The 13,168-nt window shown below is 33.6% G+C and overlaps 1 protein-coding gene across 4 annotated transcripts in view; it reads left to right on the top strand.

The window, feature by feature from the left end:
* Positions 1 to 13,168, top strand: part of LOC106877132 (V-type proton ATPase 116 kDa subunit a 1) — a 96,253-nt gene that overhangs the window by 80,972 nt on the left and 2,113 nt on the right. For 3 of the 4 annotated variants that reach the window (XM_052970606.1, XM_052970609.1, XM_052970608.1), the window contains 2 exons: positions 10,984 to 11,104; positions 12,638 to 12,809. In XM_052970606.1, the coding sequence (XP_052826566.1) occupies positions 10,984 to 11,104; positions 12,638 to 12,809 (293 nt within the window). Of the gene's footprint in view, positions 1 to 3,357; positions 3,403 to 10,983; positions 11,105 to 12,637; positions 12,810 to 13,168 lie in introns of all 4 variants that reach the window. The other variant, XM_052970607.1, reaches the window with a different exon arrangement.

The raw sequence follows: 13,168 nt of genomic DNA, 5'->3' as shown, positions 1-13,168 counted from the left end.
AAAAATCAATGAGCTTAATAAGCATAAGAGATAATTGTTGCAATTAATTTAAAAAGCAGTCACCAACTTAGATTTTAATGATATTATCAGATATAGAAATTGAAAGTAGTGTGAGAAGTTATTGATTGGCAGTCCTCAGTAGAAAAGATAGTGAAGGAATATTGGTAAAACTTGAACATTCTAAAACATCCATTACCCCAGATAAGCTTAAATATAACAAAATCATGTAGGGATACTTGTTTCATGTTTTATACAAATAAACATAGTTTAAAATAACTTAATCTTAATGGCTAAGAGAATTTGGATTATAAATTTATGATAAAAGAGAATACATAATTTAAGAATTTCAAAACATTTCCTAAAATAAGCTTCTTCCTATACATAACCACTAAATTAACAATTTTCTGATCTATATTTTTCAAAGATTGTAAATACTATATCTCATTTCTGTTGTCCTTTCCTTTTTTATCTCTTTCCAGTAATTCAAAGTAAATTCAGTATCTCAAAACATTCATATTTTTTTTTTTTGTTTTTAAGAATGTTTTTAAAAAATGTTTTAGATTATATTTTTGAAGTTGAATTAGATTTTCAATATATTTTAATATCTTCAAACAAAATTGTTACTTTTTATCTTATATAATCTCCATTCACCTCCTTTCATTGAAGAATTGTTTAACAAAGATCTTTAAATATTTATTTAAACATTAACAGAATGTAACATGCTGTTACATGTGTACATGTGACAGATACAAACACATTCAAATATATGTGTGTGTCTATGACCTAGGTGAAGATTAGCAATGGGTTCAATGAGAAATTTTGCATGCAAGTAGGTGTCCATCAGGGCTTGGTCTCTGAATCCCTTTCATTTATTATTGTTCTCCAGACCATAACAGAGGAGTTTAAGACCAGCTGTCCAGAATAATTTCTGTATGTTGATGACCTAATTCTTAAAGCTGGGTCTGTTAATGAATTAGAGAAGAAATTCCAGACATTAGAAACAAAACCATAAATTGAGAGGTCTTCTAGCAAACCTAACAAAGACTAAAGTTTTAGTTAGCATAGAAGATGGCAGGATTCTATTACCATTCAGGAAGTAGCCAGACTCAATATGCAGAAAAGGAATAGATAGGGATTTTATATGGTGTTAGCCAATGTAAATTTTAGGTGTACATCAGATCCCTTGAGACCATAGGTAGGGTAACACTGACAGAAACATCTAGTAGAGGCACAGGAGTAGTTAAATGCCAGGTAGCGAACTGGCAGAAATGTTAGCATGCTGAGTGAAATGTTTGGCGATATTTCATCTGTCTTTACGTTCTGAGTTCAAATTTCGCCGAGGTTGACTTTGCCTTTCATCCTTTCAGGGTTGATAAATTAAGTACTAGTTGCGTACTGGGGTCGATCTAATCGACTGGCCCTCTCCCCCAAAATTTCGGGCCTTGTGCCTAGAGTAGAAAAAAAAAGGAGTAGTTAAACAATATGTGCATTCATGAACCAATTTTTTTTTTAAATGCCCTGAGGGCTCCCTAGAAGTAGATGGTTGCTTATGTTATCTTGGTGACCTAATTAACAGTGGCAGAAGGTGTTCTGAAAATATGGTAGCCAGAATAAAAAACAAATGAAAAAAGTTCTGAGAGCGTTTACCTTTGTTGGAAATGAGATTTTCTGTCCAAGTAAATGATAGATAGCATAATACTAGTGATGAAGTATAGTAGTGATTTGGATAGTGAATGTGGAAGATATATAAAAACTAGAAATAAATGAAGCATGCGTGTTTTGCTGGATGTGCAATATGAAGTGTGCATGAATGATAGAGCAGAAATGAACTGAGAGAGAAGCTGGGTATAAGTGGAATAAAATGTAGAATATAATAGAGAAAACTGCAATAGTGTGGACTGGTGATTGATGGATGTTAAGAATGACTGTTGGATAAAGAAGTGCCAAGTCCAACTGGAAGGAACCAGTGGTAGGAGAAAACATGAGAAGTGGAATCTGGTCTCAAGAGACTGAACTTAATGAATGAGATGACAAAGGACTGCAACAGTCTATATAAGCAGGAATAAATAAATGGATGGATGGACAGACAGATAGACATTACTGTTTGTAAGCAAAAGGATGAGTCACAACTTATAGATTTGCAGGCCCACTGAAACCAAAGAGGTGCTAATGTTCCACTTAACTGTCAACACCTGCAGGAAAAACATGAGCTAGAAGCTGACATTCTAGGGAGAAAGGGCTTGGGGTAGTGATTAATGGAGAGCCTGAGAAAGTTGAACAAAACATGAGTGATGAAGCAGAGAGAAAGATGTGGGAGCAATACTTCACTGTGAGTTTCATCTAAGCTTTGTTGAATGTCAGTAATCATTTGGGTTTAAAGTATTTTCTGGCTCTGAAGAAAAGTGTCAGTGTTTGAGATAGTTTCACCTGCCATTAGTTATGTTAAGGATATGCTTTCACTTGGAGAAATCCTTGGTAATAGTGAGGCCTAACATTTAAAGTGATTGTGAAAATGCTCTGGTTGTTTAAGTGGGGTATGATACAATGATGTTTTTTTTTATATAAGTAGTGCTTAGATTTTTTTTTATATAATAAAATAGAAAAAGATTATCATGCCCCCATGGGCATTTGCTTTCAAGATCTCTGTTCAAGAAATTAGTTCATGTTTGGCATGTGGTATCTAGATTGCATGGTTGAGGAATGTTAGCAAAGATTGAAAAATAGTAAGAATAAATGGATGTATATAAAGAAGAGACTGAAAGTTAAAACTAAACCTTGGGGTATACCAGAGCTGACAGAGTGTAGAATAGAAACAGCTCCATCAGCATATGTCACAATAGTGCATTCTGGTAGCAAGCTATCAGTTATTCAGTATTGATATATATGATTTTTGATAGCTTTCTAAATTTTATACAACACAATTTTTCTCTTTTCCATCATCTGGACACAGCTGTTAGACATGTTATTTTATAGAACCCTCCATAATTGCTGTTGTTTAGTTCCAAGTCAGTCCTGACTAAGGCCTGTGGTTAATAACATTCCACCTATGACCATCCTGTCATTTTCCAAACATAGTGTAGTTTAGAGTGTAATTTGAGGGAGATTTGTTTACTATTTTTAGCAGGTGAAGTGACTATGTAAAGGATTCATTTGTGGTTTCATCTTCCACATTTATATTTGGTGAAACATATTTAAAATTTTAAAAGAAAAACATGGGGCAGACATGGACAAATGTTTGATAAAAATTCTCTGGCATCATATATATATTTAATGATTTCATTTTGGAATGTACAAACTTATGAATTACCCAGTTTTAGTGACCATTTCTTAAAATGTGTTTTGCTTCTGCACAACTAGGGGGTACACACTAGTGGAAATCCTGCCCCTGCTGTACCATTACAGGTAATTCTTGTTGAACTTATAGGTGTCTGATACCTTTATTTTAAATTATTATATGTCAGTACACTCTAATCGCTTTAGTAGTTGTATGACCAATAAACACTTTTGGCTACATATGCACCACCAAGCTTAATGCTATCACACTCCTTTCTCACAAACAAATGCTTCATATTTATTTATTTATTTATTCATGTATTTTTGTTATGCAATCCCCTTAAGATTATATGAATCAAACCAATTCCTGTAACCAAAAATTGCTTTGATTGCAAGAAACAAAATTCAGAATACTTTTATTGTTCAGAAAGTGTTAATTCATATTCACTTACTTTGTTACTGGTTTTAACCGCATTCTGTTGTGAGCCATCTGGGGTACTAACAATAACAAGGTAGAATTTACCTGGAATTTTGATTTATTCAAGTAGAATTAAATTTTCCTGTTAATATAGTGAAAATATGCCCCTAATTTTCTTTTATCCTTTTCCTTTTACCTTTAATTGGCATGGTTTCTATATAAATTTGCTTCTCTTCAGCATGCGTTTTACAATTTCTTATTGTAACCCAAATGCATCTGATGCTTGTTGTTGAATAGCTTCTTGTCAATTCTTTTTACATGGATTATTGTTCTGAAACAGTCAAATAAACCCTAAAATATTCTTCCTGTCTGATACACCTCGTGGAATCTTATTGTAAAGCCATTTCTTGTAACCATACTCAACCTCCTTATGCTATAGGGGTTGGCCCTCATAGAAAATATGGTTCTTACATTCAAGAAGGAAAGCATGAATATAACAGTAATGATAATGATCATAAAACATAACCTTTGATGATTGTTCTGTTCATGCTATGATGTGGATAAGGAGCTTTCTTACTTTGTATTGGTTACTACTAAAATTCATTCCATTGTAGAAAACTCGCTAATATCATAATTAAGAATCAATATTATAACATATCAAGAACTACTTTCTCATTAAGATCAGATTCATATTATGAACTTGTTACTTCAATTTATTGGTTATTCCTCCATGCATGTACATGTTAAAGTATATAAATTTGTGTTGAATTGTTTTCCATTCACTTGCAGTTATATTGTTCTTATCTTAAAGGCAACATCTAACCATAACCTAGATATTTATCTAAATTAGTGATAACAAGCAAGTCAATATTTGTTAGTTTTGGATTAGCCAAATCAGTACAGCACTGGACAAAATGCCTTGTGATATTTAGTTGCAGTGCTACTGCTGAAGTAAACTTTGCCCTTCTTCCTTCTGGAGTTATTAAATAAATTAGCAATGAAGTATAGGATTTGATTTACTCAACTATACTCCTTGCCAAAATGATGGCCTCATGCCAATGTTAAAAATGTATATTTTTTTATATATTAAGAAAATAAATTTTTAAAAATTATCTTTTGTTTAAGTTTGTGGGAATTTTTGAAATTGAATATTAGTATTTTGAAGAATTCATATCATTGCACGGTTGAATGAGTTTCTTTGAATACAGGGATTGATTTGGTAATATAACAGCTTAACAATGAAAGTCTCTAGAGAAAGACATGTTCACTGCTTGAGAAATTGTTGACATATTTCTCCAGCAGCTGAGAGACAAGACTTCTGTCTTTGAAACCAGGTTAATAACTAGAAAATTGTATGATGGAAGAAACAAAATGACTAGATCATATTTAAGCTGAAATTCTTAAAAGGAATTTATTTCTACACCCTCTTTTATTAACTAATATAGCCAATATACCCAATATCTGTACCACCTATACATCCAGCTATACTGTCATGTCTCTATTATTCCTCTCAGTTTTTGTATAGCAGCCATAGTTAATATTTAATCAAATTTTATTAGTAATAATATTATTTTAATCTTACTGTTTTATGCGATGACAACCCGTGGTAGTGTATTGTGTCAAGTGTTTGATTGGTATTTGTGTTTCATTTAGAGTTATGGCCAGACTTGATTAAGCAGTCTTTTAATCTGAATCTTTCCTGTTGTGACCATCCTGGTTTTTTTTTAAAAGACATTATAAGCATGGCTTTGTGAGTATAGAGTTGCTTCATAAGCATAGGAGTTCAGGTTCTAGTCCACTGTGTGACACTTTGAGCAGGTGTCTTCTATGGCCCTGGGCCAACCACTGCTTTCTAAGTGGAAACTGTAGGAAATGTGTGTGTGTGTTTATATGTGTCTAATAAAAACAGTCATTAGTAAGGGAATACTAATCTGGGCAAAATACTTTATGAGCTCTCTGTCCGTACACCAGGCTAACAATATTGTTTAGATTAGTAAAGAACTCTGCGTAGTCTTGTGGTAGAGTCTGAGGTTATAGCTTACTACCATTCTATATTGTAAATCTGTGGTTGTTCTCCAGTTATACTGGTTTTTACAGAGTAATATACAAGTCAAAGTATAAATAATGGTCATTACATATTTTTCTTTATTGCAGTTAATTTGACTTACAACATAGAACACAGAAGGAATGGTATAAGTATGGGGGTGGGGAAGTGAAAAGGGGCAATGAGAATCAGTATAAGGTAAATGAAAGATGGATAAAGAAGAAAGAGGAAGAGAAGTGATGGTTGTGAAGAAAAGAAAAGAAGAGAGGAAGAGAGGCATTCTATAGAAGAAGGGGCAGAGGATAGCCTGAAATTAAGGAAAGGACAGTCATAAAAACATTAGTGTTTGTAATTGGGTTATCACTCATGAAAATATTTATACCTTGTCTCATATATGTATGTGTGTGTGTGCATGTATGCATGTATGTATTTATATGTATGTGTGTATGCATGTATATATATATATATATGTATGTGTGTGTGTATATATATATATATATATATATATAGAGAGAGAGAGAGAGAGAGAGCATAAAAATAATAAGTTATCCTGGTGGATACCGTATTATCTCACAAATTGATATAGATGCTGGCTATCCACTACAATGGTCTAATTACATAGCACTTGAGTGGTTCTGTGTTCCTATTCAGTAGTGCAAATACTCCATGGAGTATATAATTGATAATGAAGAGGAGAGTGGTATTCAGGATGCTTGTTTGAATCAGTTCACTTTGAAAACATCATAAGTGATGGATCCTTGATGAAATTGCAGTGATTAGGATGCATAATTGCATACAGAGTAATGTGCAGTCAAAACATTTGTAGATCAGTGTTGTATATGCTGTAATATCTGGCAGTGTAGGTTATGGTCTACTCACCCATATAGTTAACCAGGTGGTACATGAAGGAGTCATACCCAATGACTGGTGTAGCAACACCATAGTCCACTGCTAGAAGGGTAAAGGTGACGCCTTAGAAATAATTACAGAGGTATCAAATTGTTGGATCAGGTGATAGAAGTTACAGAGAGGGTTATAGCCCAACTAATTAGGGAAAGAGTTAGTTTAGATGAGATACAGTTTTGTTTTGTGGCTAGACAGCTGCAGGAGAAATACCTAGCCAAAGCTAAACCTCTGTACTTGGGTTTTGTTGACATGGAAAAAGCCTTTGACAAGATCCCCTGATCCCTTATCCGGTGGTCAATGTGGAAACTAGGGATAGACAAGTGGTTGGTGAGAGCTGTACAAGCCATATACAGGGATGCTGTCAGTAAGGTGAAGGTTGGCAATGAATATAATGAAGAATTCAGGGTACAGGCAGAGGTTCATTAAGGATCAGTCCACAGTCCTCCAGGCAATAATAGAGGAATTCAATACAGGCTACCCCTGTTCTTATAGCTGAATCACTACCAGAACTACAGAAGAAGTTTCAGGTGTGGCAGCAAGGTCTAGAATTGAAGGGCCTTAGATTTAACCCAGCAAAAACCAATATCTTAGTAAGTAGGAAAGCAGACAAATTACAAATCCCTTCAGGTAGACAGCCCTGCTCAATCTGTGGAAAAGGCATAGGTAGAAACTCCCTAAGATGTACCTAGTGTAAGCTTGGGACATATAAACAGTGCAGCAACATCAGAGGAAAGTTAACAGGGAGTATTCACCAAAAAAAGCTAATGGTATCAGTTTGGTGGTCCAGCACTGGTGTCATCCACTACAGCCTCATGAGACCTTGTAAGTCAATTACAGTGGATGTATACATCAACCAATTGGATGAGATGATGAGTGAACTTGCAATTAAACAATTGAGATTGGTCAATAGAGATATGTCAATTCTCTTGCAAGACAATGCTCAACCACATGTTGCACAAAGAACATTACTCAAGTTACAAGAACTGAACATGGAATTACTCTGTCATCCACCATATTCACCAGACCTTGTACCAATTGACTATCACATTTTCCAGGCATTGGACAACTTTTAGAAGATGCAAAAGCAGCCTTTCGTGATCTCATCACCTCTTGCTCTCCAGAATTCTTTGCTGCTGGCATAAATAAGCTACTGATAAAATGGCAAGATTGTGTTGATAATTTAGGTGCATACTTTGATTAACTGCATTGCTTTTTGTTGAGATAAAGTAAAATAAACTTTTAGTTCAAAATCGGACATGTCATTCTTAATGGCCTGATATATCATTGCTATTATGTTAAACTGTCAAATGTTCAAATTCTGCCAAATGCATTTTTTTCAATATTTATTTTTGCTTGTAGTAGCTGGTTCTTTTAGTCAAACTATCATATCTCCAGCTGCTTCAGATGCTAAGATATGAAAAAATTGTCAAAGTGTAGTACAACAGTTCTGCTATGGAAGGGTTAAACTTTTTTCATTTTCTGAAAAAGCAACATTTTTGACTTATGACACTTTTGCATAATAGCAACAATATATATATATATATATATATATATATATATATTGCAAATTGTGATGAGGTAGCGGAAGAGTTCATCTGAGCCAACAGTGCTTCTTACATTATGCTGAGCGGACAACTACTATATCAGCAGTGTGGAGATCTGTATGAAGAGAATAACTGCAACACATCCATAGGGGTGACATCCAAGTTTGTGCAATCAGCTAATGAAAGATTCACTATGACTTGAGCTCCCTATTCAAATTCATAATAATGGAATTGGATGGCATCAGAGAGCCATGGAAATCAATGAAAGCAGAAAAAGAGAAAATATGTGTGTGTGTACATGTATATATACATATATATGTATCTATGTACAGGGTGCGTAAAGTATTTGAGGACATACATTTTTTGGGTCATTGCTGCACTTTTTGCTAACTCAGTATAATCTTTATTTCTGAAAATAATTATGACAGACCTTCAGCTTATTCAAGAAATGAAGAGGCATGCTGTTATTGTGATTATAAAGGCTGAGATATTTAGAAATATCGTGATTTTTAAAAGGACTGAAGATGGAAACATATCACCAGTATCAAAGCATAGAAAGCATTTTAAAATTCTGAGATCATCAGAATACCTGAATTTATCCAGCAAGTTCAACAGACCATTGATTACAATCTAAGAAAGTCCATGAGGTCAATTACAAAAGATCTCCATGTATCAGAAGGAACAGTCAGAAATGTTGTCCACGAAGACATCATATATGAGACTTATATGATGAGGAAAGGTCAATCTATGTCCAAAAAAGCAAAAGAAAATCACCCCATCAGATCTAAAAGGCTCTTAAACAAACTGAAAAATCCAGCAGAGAAAAACTTTGACCAAGATCAACAAGTGTATGCATTGGCAGGCCATATGTGTTTCAGTGAGACTCTGCACTATCACACCTGGCTCTAGTAACACAGGAATAGATGGCTGAAAATTTTCATGATCACATAGCCCCTAACATTTGGCCTCCTAATTCCCCAGATCTCAATCCGTTGGACTATTACATGTGGAACATTGTTGAGAGAGAGGCCAATGAACATGCCCGTAACACCAAAGATTCTTTGAAAGCTGCTGTAGTCGGAGTAATGTCCAGAATGAACCAGGGCCACTTGATTCGAGCATGTAGATGCTTTAGATCTCATACAGAAGCAGTTGTTGAAGCTGAAGATGACTTTATTGAATAACATTATAGAAAAGACGGTTTATTTTTATCCTTGTAGCATGTTTTGATAAATAAAGTTATCTATTATTTTATGTCTGTTTTTTTTTTTTTATAAACATAAATCTGTCCTCAAATATCTTATGCACCCTGTATATACATATATGTATATGTTTGTATATATGTATGTGCATTCATATTGTCTGTGCATGATTGTCATATTTATATTCCCTGTTGACAGTTCATCCTGTTACTGTGTACTTTCAAAGACAAGCAAAACAAAAGATCCCTTACTTAAAAAACAAGTAACGCTTGATGACAGGAAGCATCCAGCTGCAAGATTTGCCTCAAATAATTTACCATTCAGCCTATACAAGCTTGGACAAACAAATGTAAAGGAATGAACAAGTGTATCTGGGGACTGTATTATCCTAAGCTGATAAGGTACCTCTTGGTGGAGGTTTCTAGCATCAAGTGACCTCGTAAAAGCCATTTTATTGGCTCACATTGGTACTTGCTTCACAGCTTGATAAATTGTTGTACAAATACAATTGAAGTGCATGCTGAAAATAAAACTAGAAAGTTCTAAGCAACATAGAAGTGGAGTAAACTTAACCATGGGTTGCCATTTCATTGCAGATCATCTCAAAATATAATTTGTATACTTTCTAGGTTGAAAAGTAACTGCCCTTTAATTACCATGATCCATTCATAATTCATATTATATAGTAGAATTGTCATCTAAACATTAATTTTTGCTGCATTTCTATCTAAGGCCATTATTGGTCAAAATTGACTGCATATCTGCTGCTGAGAAGATCCTCTCCATGCTATTGATGTTTTCCAAGGAAAGGCAAAGGTTGATATAGCTAGGTATCTGTGTTTTCCTAGTGAGCCCAGAACATAAGCTCAAATATATACCCACACCTGATTATACCCTTATTTACTTAGACTCAAACTGAATCCAATCATTTAAGGTTATTTAATTTGTCAGTCACTTGCTACTCCTTGCATTGCTAAGTAAAACAATTCTTAGTGTTTAAATAAGAAATATAAACGAATGTATACGTTCTTTTCTCCCATTTCCTTTGGAAATTCAAACAACCCTCATATTCCTTTATAAGTTTCTATTTACAGAAATGTTACAGGTAAGTATATCTACACTGCAATTAAGAAAGTTTTTCATAACAATTAGAAAAAAAAGTTCAACATGTATTATTTCTGCAAATTGAATCCTTATTTGTCATGCATGATTGCACATGAATATTTAGAGCTGAAAGCCAAGATAGGAAAAGTAGCATGTTGTTGTACGTAACAGTTTTTTTTTTTTTTTTTTTTAGTTTTAATTGTTGTATTTTGATGTTGTCAGTGTTGAGGATATCTGCCTATAATTGTATCCTTTTTTAACATAAAAATTAATTATAATTCTGCCAGAGATTATTTCTCTTTTTCTTTCATTAACTTCTTCATTTATTCATAAATAAAACTCAAAAAAATTAATAGTAACAATTTGTAAATTATAAGCTATCTGATTGCCTTCAGCTTAAAAATAAAATTATCACATAAGAAAATATGCTTTACATATTGGCTGTTTAAATGTTGTTTCTATGTATTTATGTATTCATTTGCCAATTTTCAGGACTTTGATTTTGCTGATACTCTGATTCATCAAGCTATCCATACCATTGAATATTCTTTAAGTTGTATTTCAAATACAGCTTCCTATCTTCGACTCTGGGCACTGAGCTTAGCTCATGCACGTGAGTGTTAATTTTGTTTCTTACATTTTACTGATATAACTGATATATTTCTGTCTATTGTTTCATTGAGTAGACATTAGTTTTAATGGATAATTCACACTAAACCTATGGACAGAGACCCTGAGAGTATTTTTATGTAGAGCAAGTATGTGTTTAATATGTCACTATATTTCTGTTCAGTGTTTCATTAAATATAATGTACAGTTTACATTAGATCCTTGGAAAGAGACCTAGAGAGTATCATTTTATAGAGCAATTCAAGGAAATGGTTTTATAACCTCAGTCCCTCTGGTCATGGACAACGCATAATTAAAGTCAAAATATCTTCAAATACTTCGACCACCCTGGTTACTTAACTGGTTATTTACAAAATTCTACTAAAACCCACATTGAAGTACTGTTGTACTTCCATACATCCTAAATAACATTTAAAAAATCCCCCAATACAGCTGTTTGATTGGTAATGGTTCAGTCATGAACAAGAATTAATCACTAACACAGTTATCCCCTTCTTTGTCTATTTATCACAGCAATTGCCTCTGCTCTTCTGAACTACCTGCATACCCTCTTCATCTGTTTCATCTTGTAGTGACCTACACCAAATGCCTTACCTAATCCTTACTCCTCACAATTATAATCCTCCAGGTTCAAATATTTTTCTTCTGAAAATGACTTATAGATTTTCAAGTTGAATATATTAATCTCACTAGCCTAGCAGGCTCTCCTTTGGTCACTTATAATAAATATTAATATAATATTTATCAATGTTATCTAGATTAGATAAATGTGATGATAATATATATGGGTGATAGCTGCACATACATTTAACCAATGTACCTTTTTATGTATTGTTGAAACAGAATTAAAAATTTTAATTTTAATGTAATTTTTCTATTTTAAAGTCTGTCATTATCATACTTTCTCTTCCTCACTAAATGGTTGCACATGTTGATGATTATTCCACCCCTTATCCTAACAGTGCAAGTGAAACCACTATTATTCTCTTAGCCCCACTTAGTTCCATTCATTATCATGATAATACCCCACTTGGTAGCAAAATTCACCACCACCTATTACTGTGATACTAAACTGAGGCAACCAATGTAAGGCCTCCCTCCTCCCTTAACAGACATAATACTATGCCTTTTACCTGCTCCAGCCTATGTTGGAGTATGCTATTATCTATTTTTCCTGTGATAAATTATGTATAAAAATTCTTTTAGTTTAAGTGGTAATAAAAATACTTGTTTTAGAGAACAGTAACTCTGAATATAAACTCAATGGTAAATAGAAGGATGAAGTGTCTAGTCCAGCTCACATGGTACAATCTCTGCTGCTGGTGCCATGGTAAAATGCATGCAGTGTACACTGTAAGACATACACAATACCACAGTTAATCAGTTTTTTTTTCTCTGTTGCTGTGTGTGCCAAAGGACATGAGATGAGATGGCCCATCTAGCCTTTACTAGCATTGAAAAATAGACATAAAAATACTGGCGTTGTTGTTTAATTATTCCTTATTTTTTATTTTAGAGTTGTCTGAAGTATTATGGACAATGGTGATGAGAAAAGCTTTAAGCCAGTCAGGTTATGGTGGAGTTATTATGACGTTTATGATATTTCCATTATGGGCAGTTCTCACTGTAGCAGTTTTATTGGTGATGGAAGGGTTATCAGCCTTCCTTCATGCACTTCGATTACATTGGTAAGGCAAATATTTATTATATTTTTCCATAATTTCTATTTCAGTAAGATTCTAATAACATAAATATATAAATTTAATGAATTCATTAACTTTGCAATTGTTTTTCATTTGAAAATGCTTAGTCTCCAAGCCACTAACCACACCCTTTATGAAAATGTTTAGTTTCCAAGCCACTAACCACACCCTTTATAAAACAAAAGTTTATATAGAGAAGTTCCTTATTAAGAGGTTAGCTATAAACTCAGTCAAATGTGGCTAGATTTCCTGCTAATTCAGCATTATAAAGTGGTGACAATGTTGCATGTTGTAGTGTTTAAGATGAAAGCAGAGTCAAAATAATATCTGATTTTTTATTATAT

The sequence above is a fragment of the Octopus bimaculoides genome, chromosome 9 (assembly GCF_001194135.2).
Source record: "Octopus bimaculoides isolate UCB-OBI-ISO-001 chromosome 9, ASM119413v2, whole genome shotgun sequence".
In the NCBI taxonomy this organism is placed as follows: domain Eukaryota; kingdom Metazoa; phylum Mollusca; class Cephalopoda; order Octopoda; family Octopodidae; genus Octopus; species Octopus bimaculoides.
This window is presented reverse-complemented; position numbering and strand designations above follow the sequence as displayed.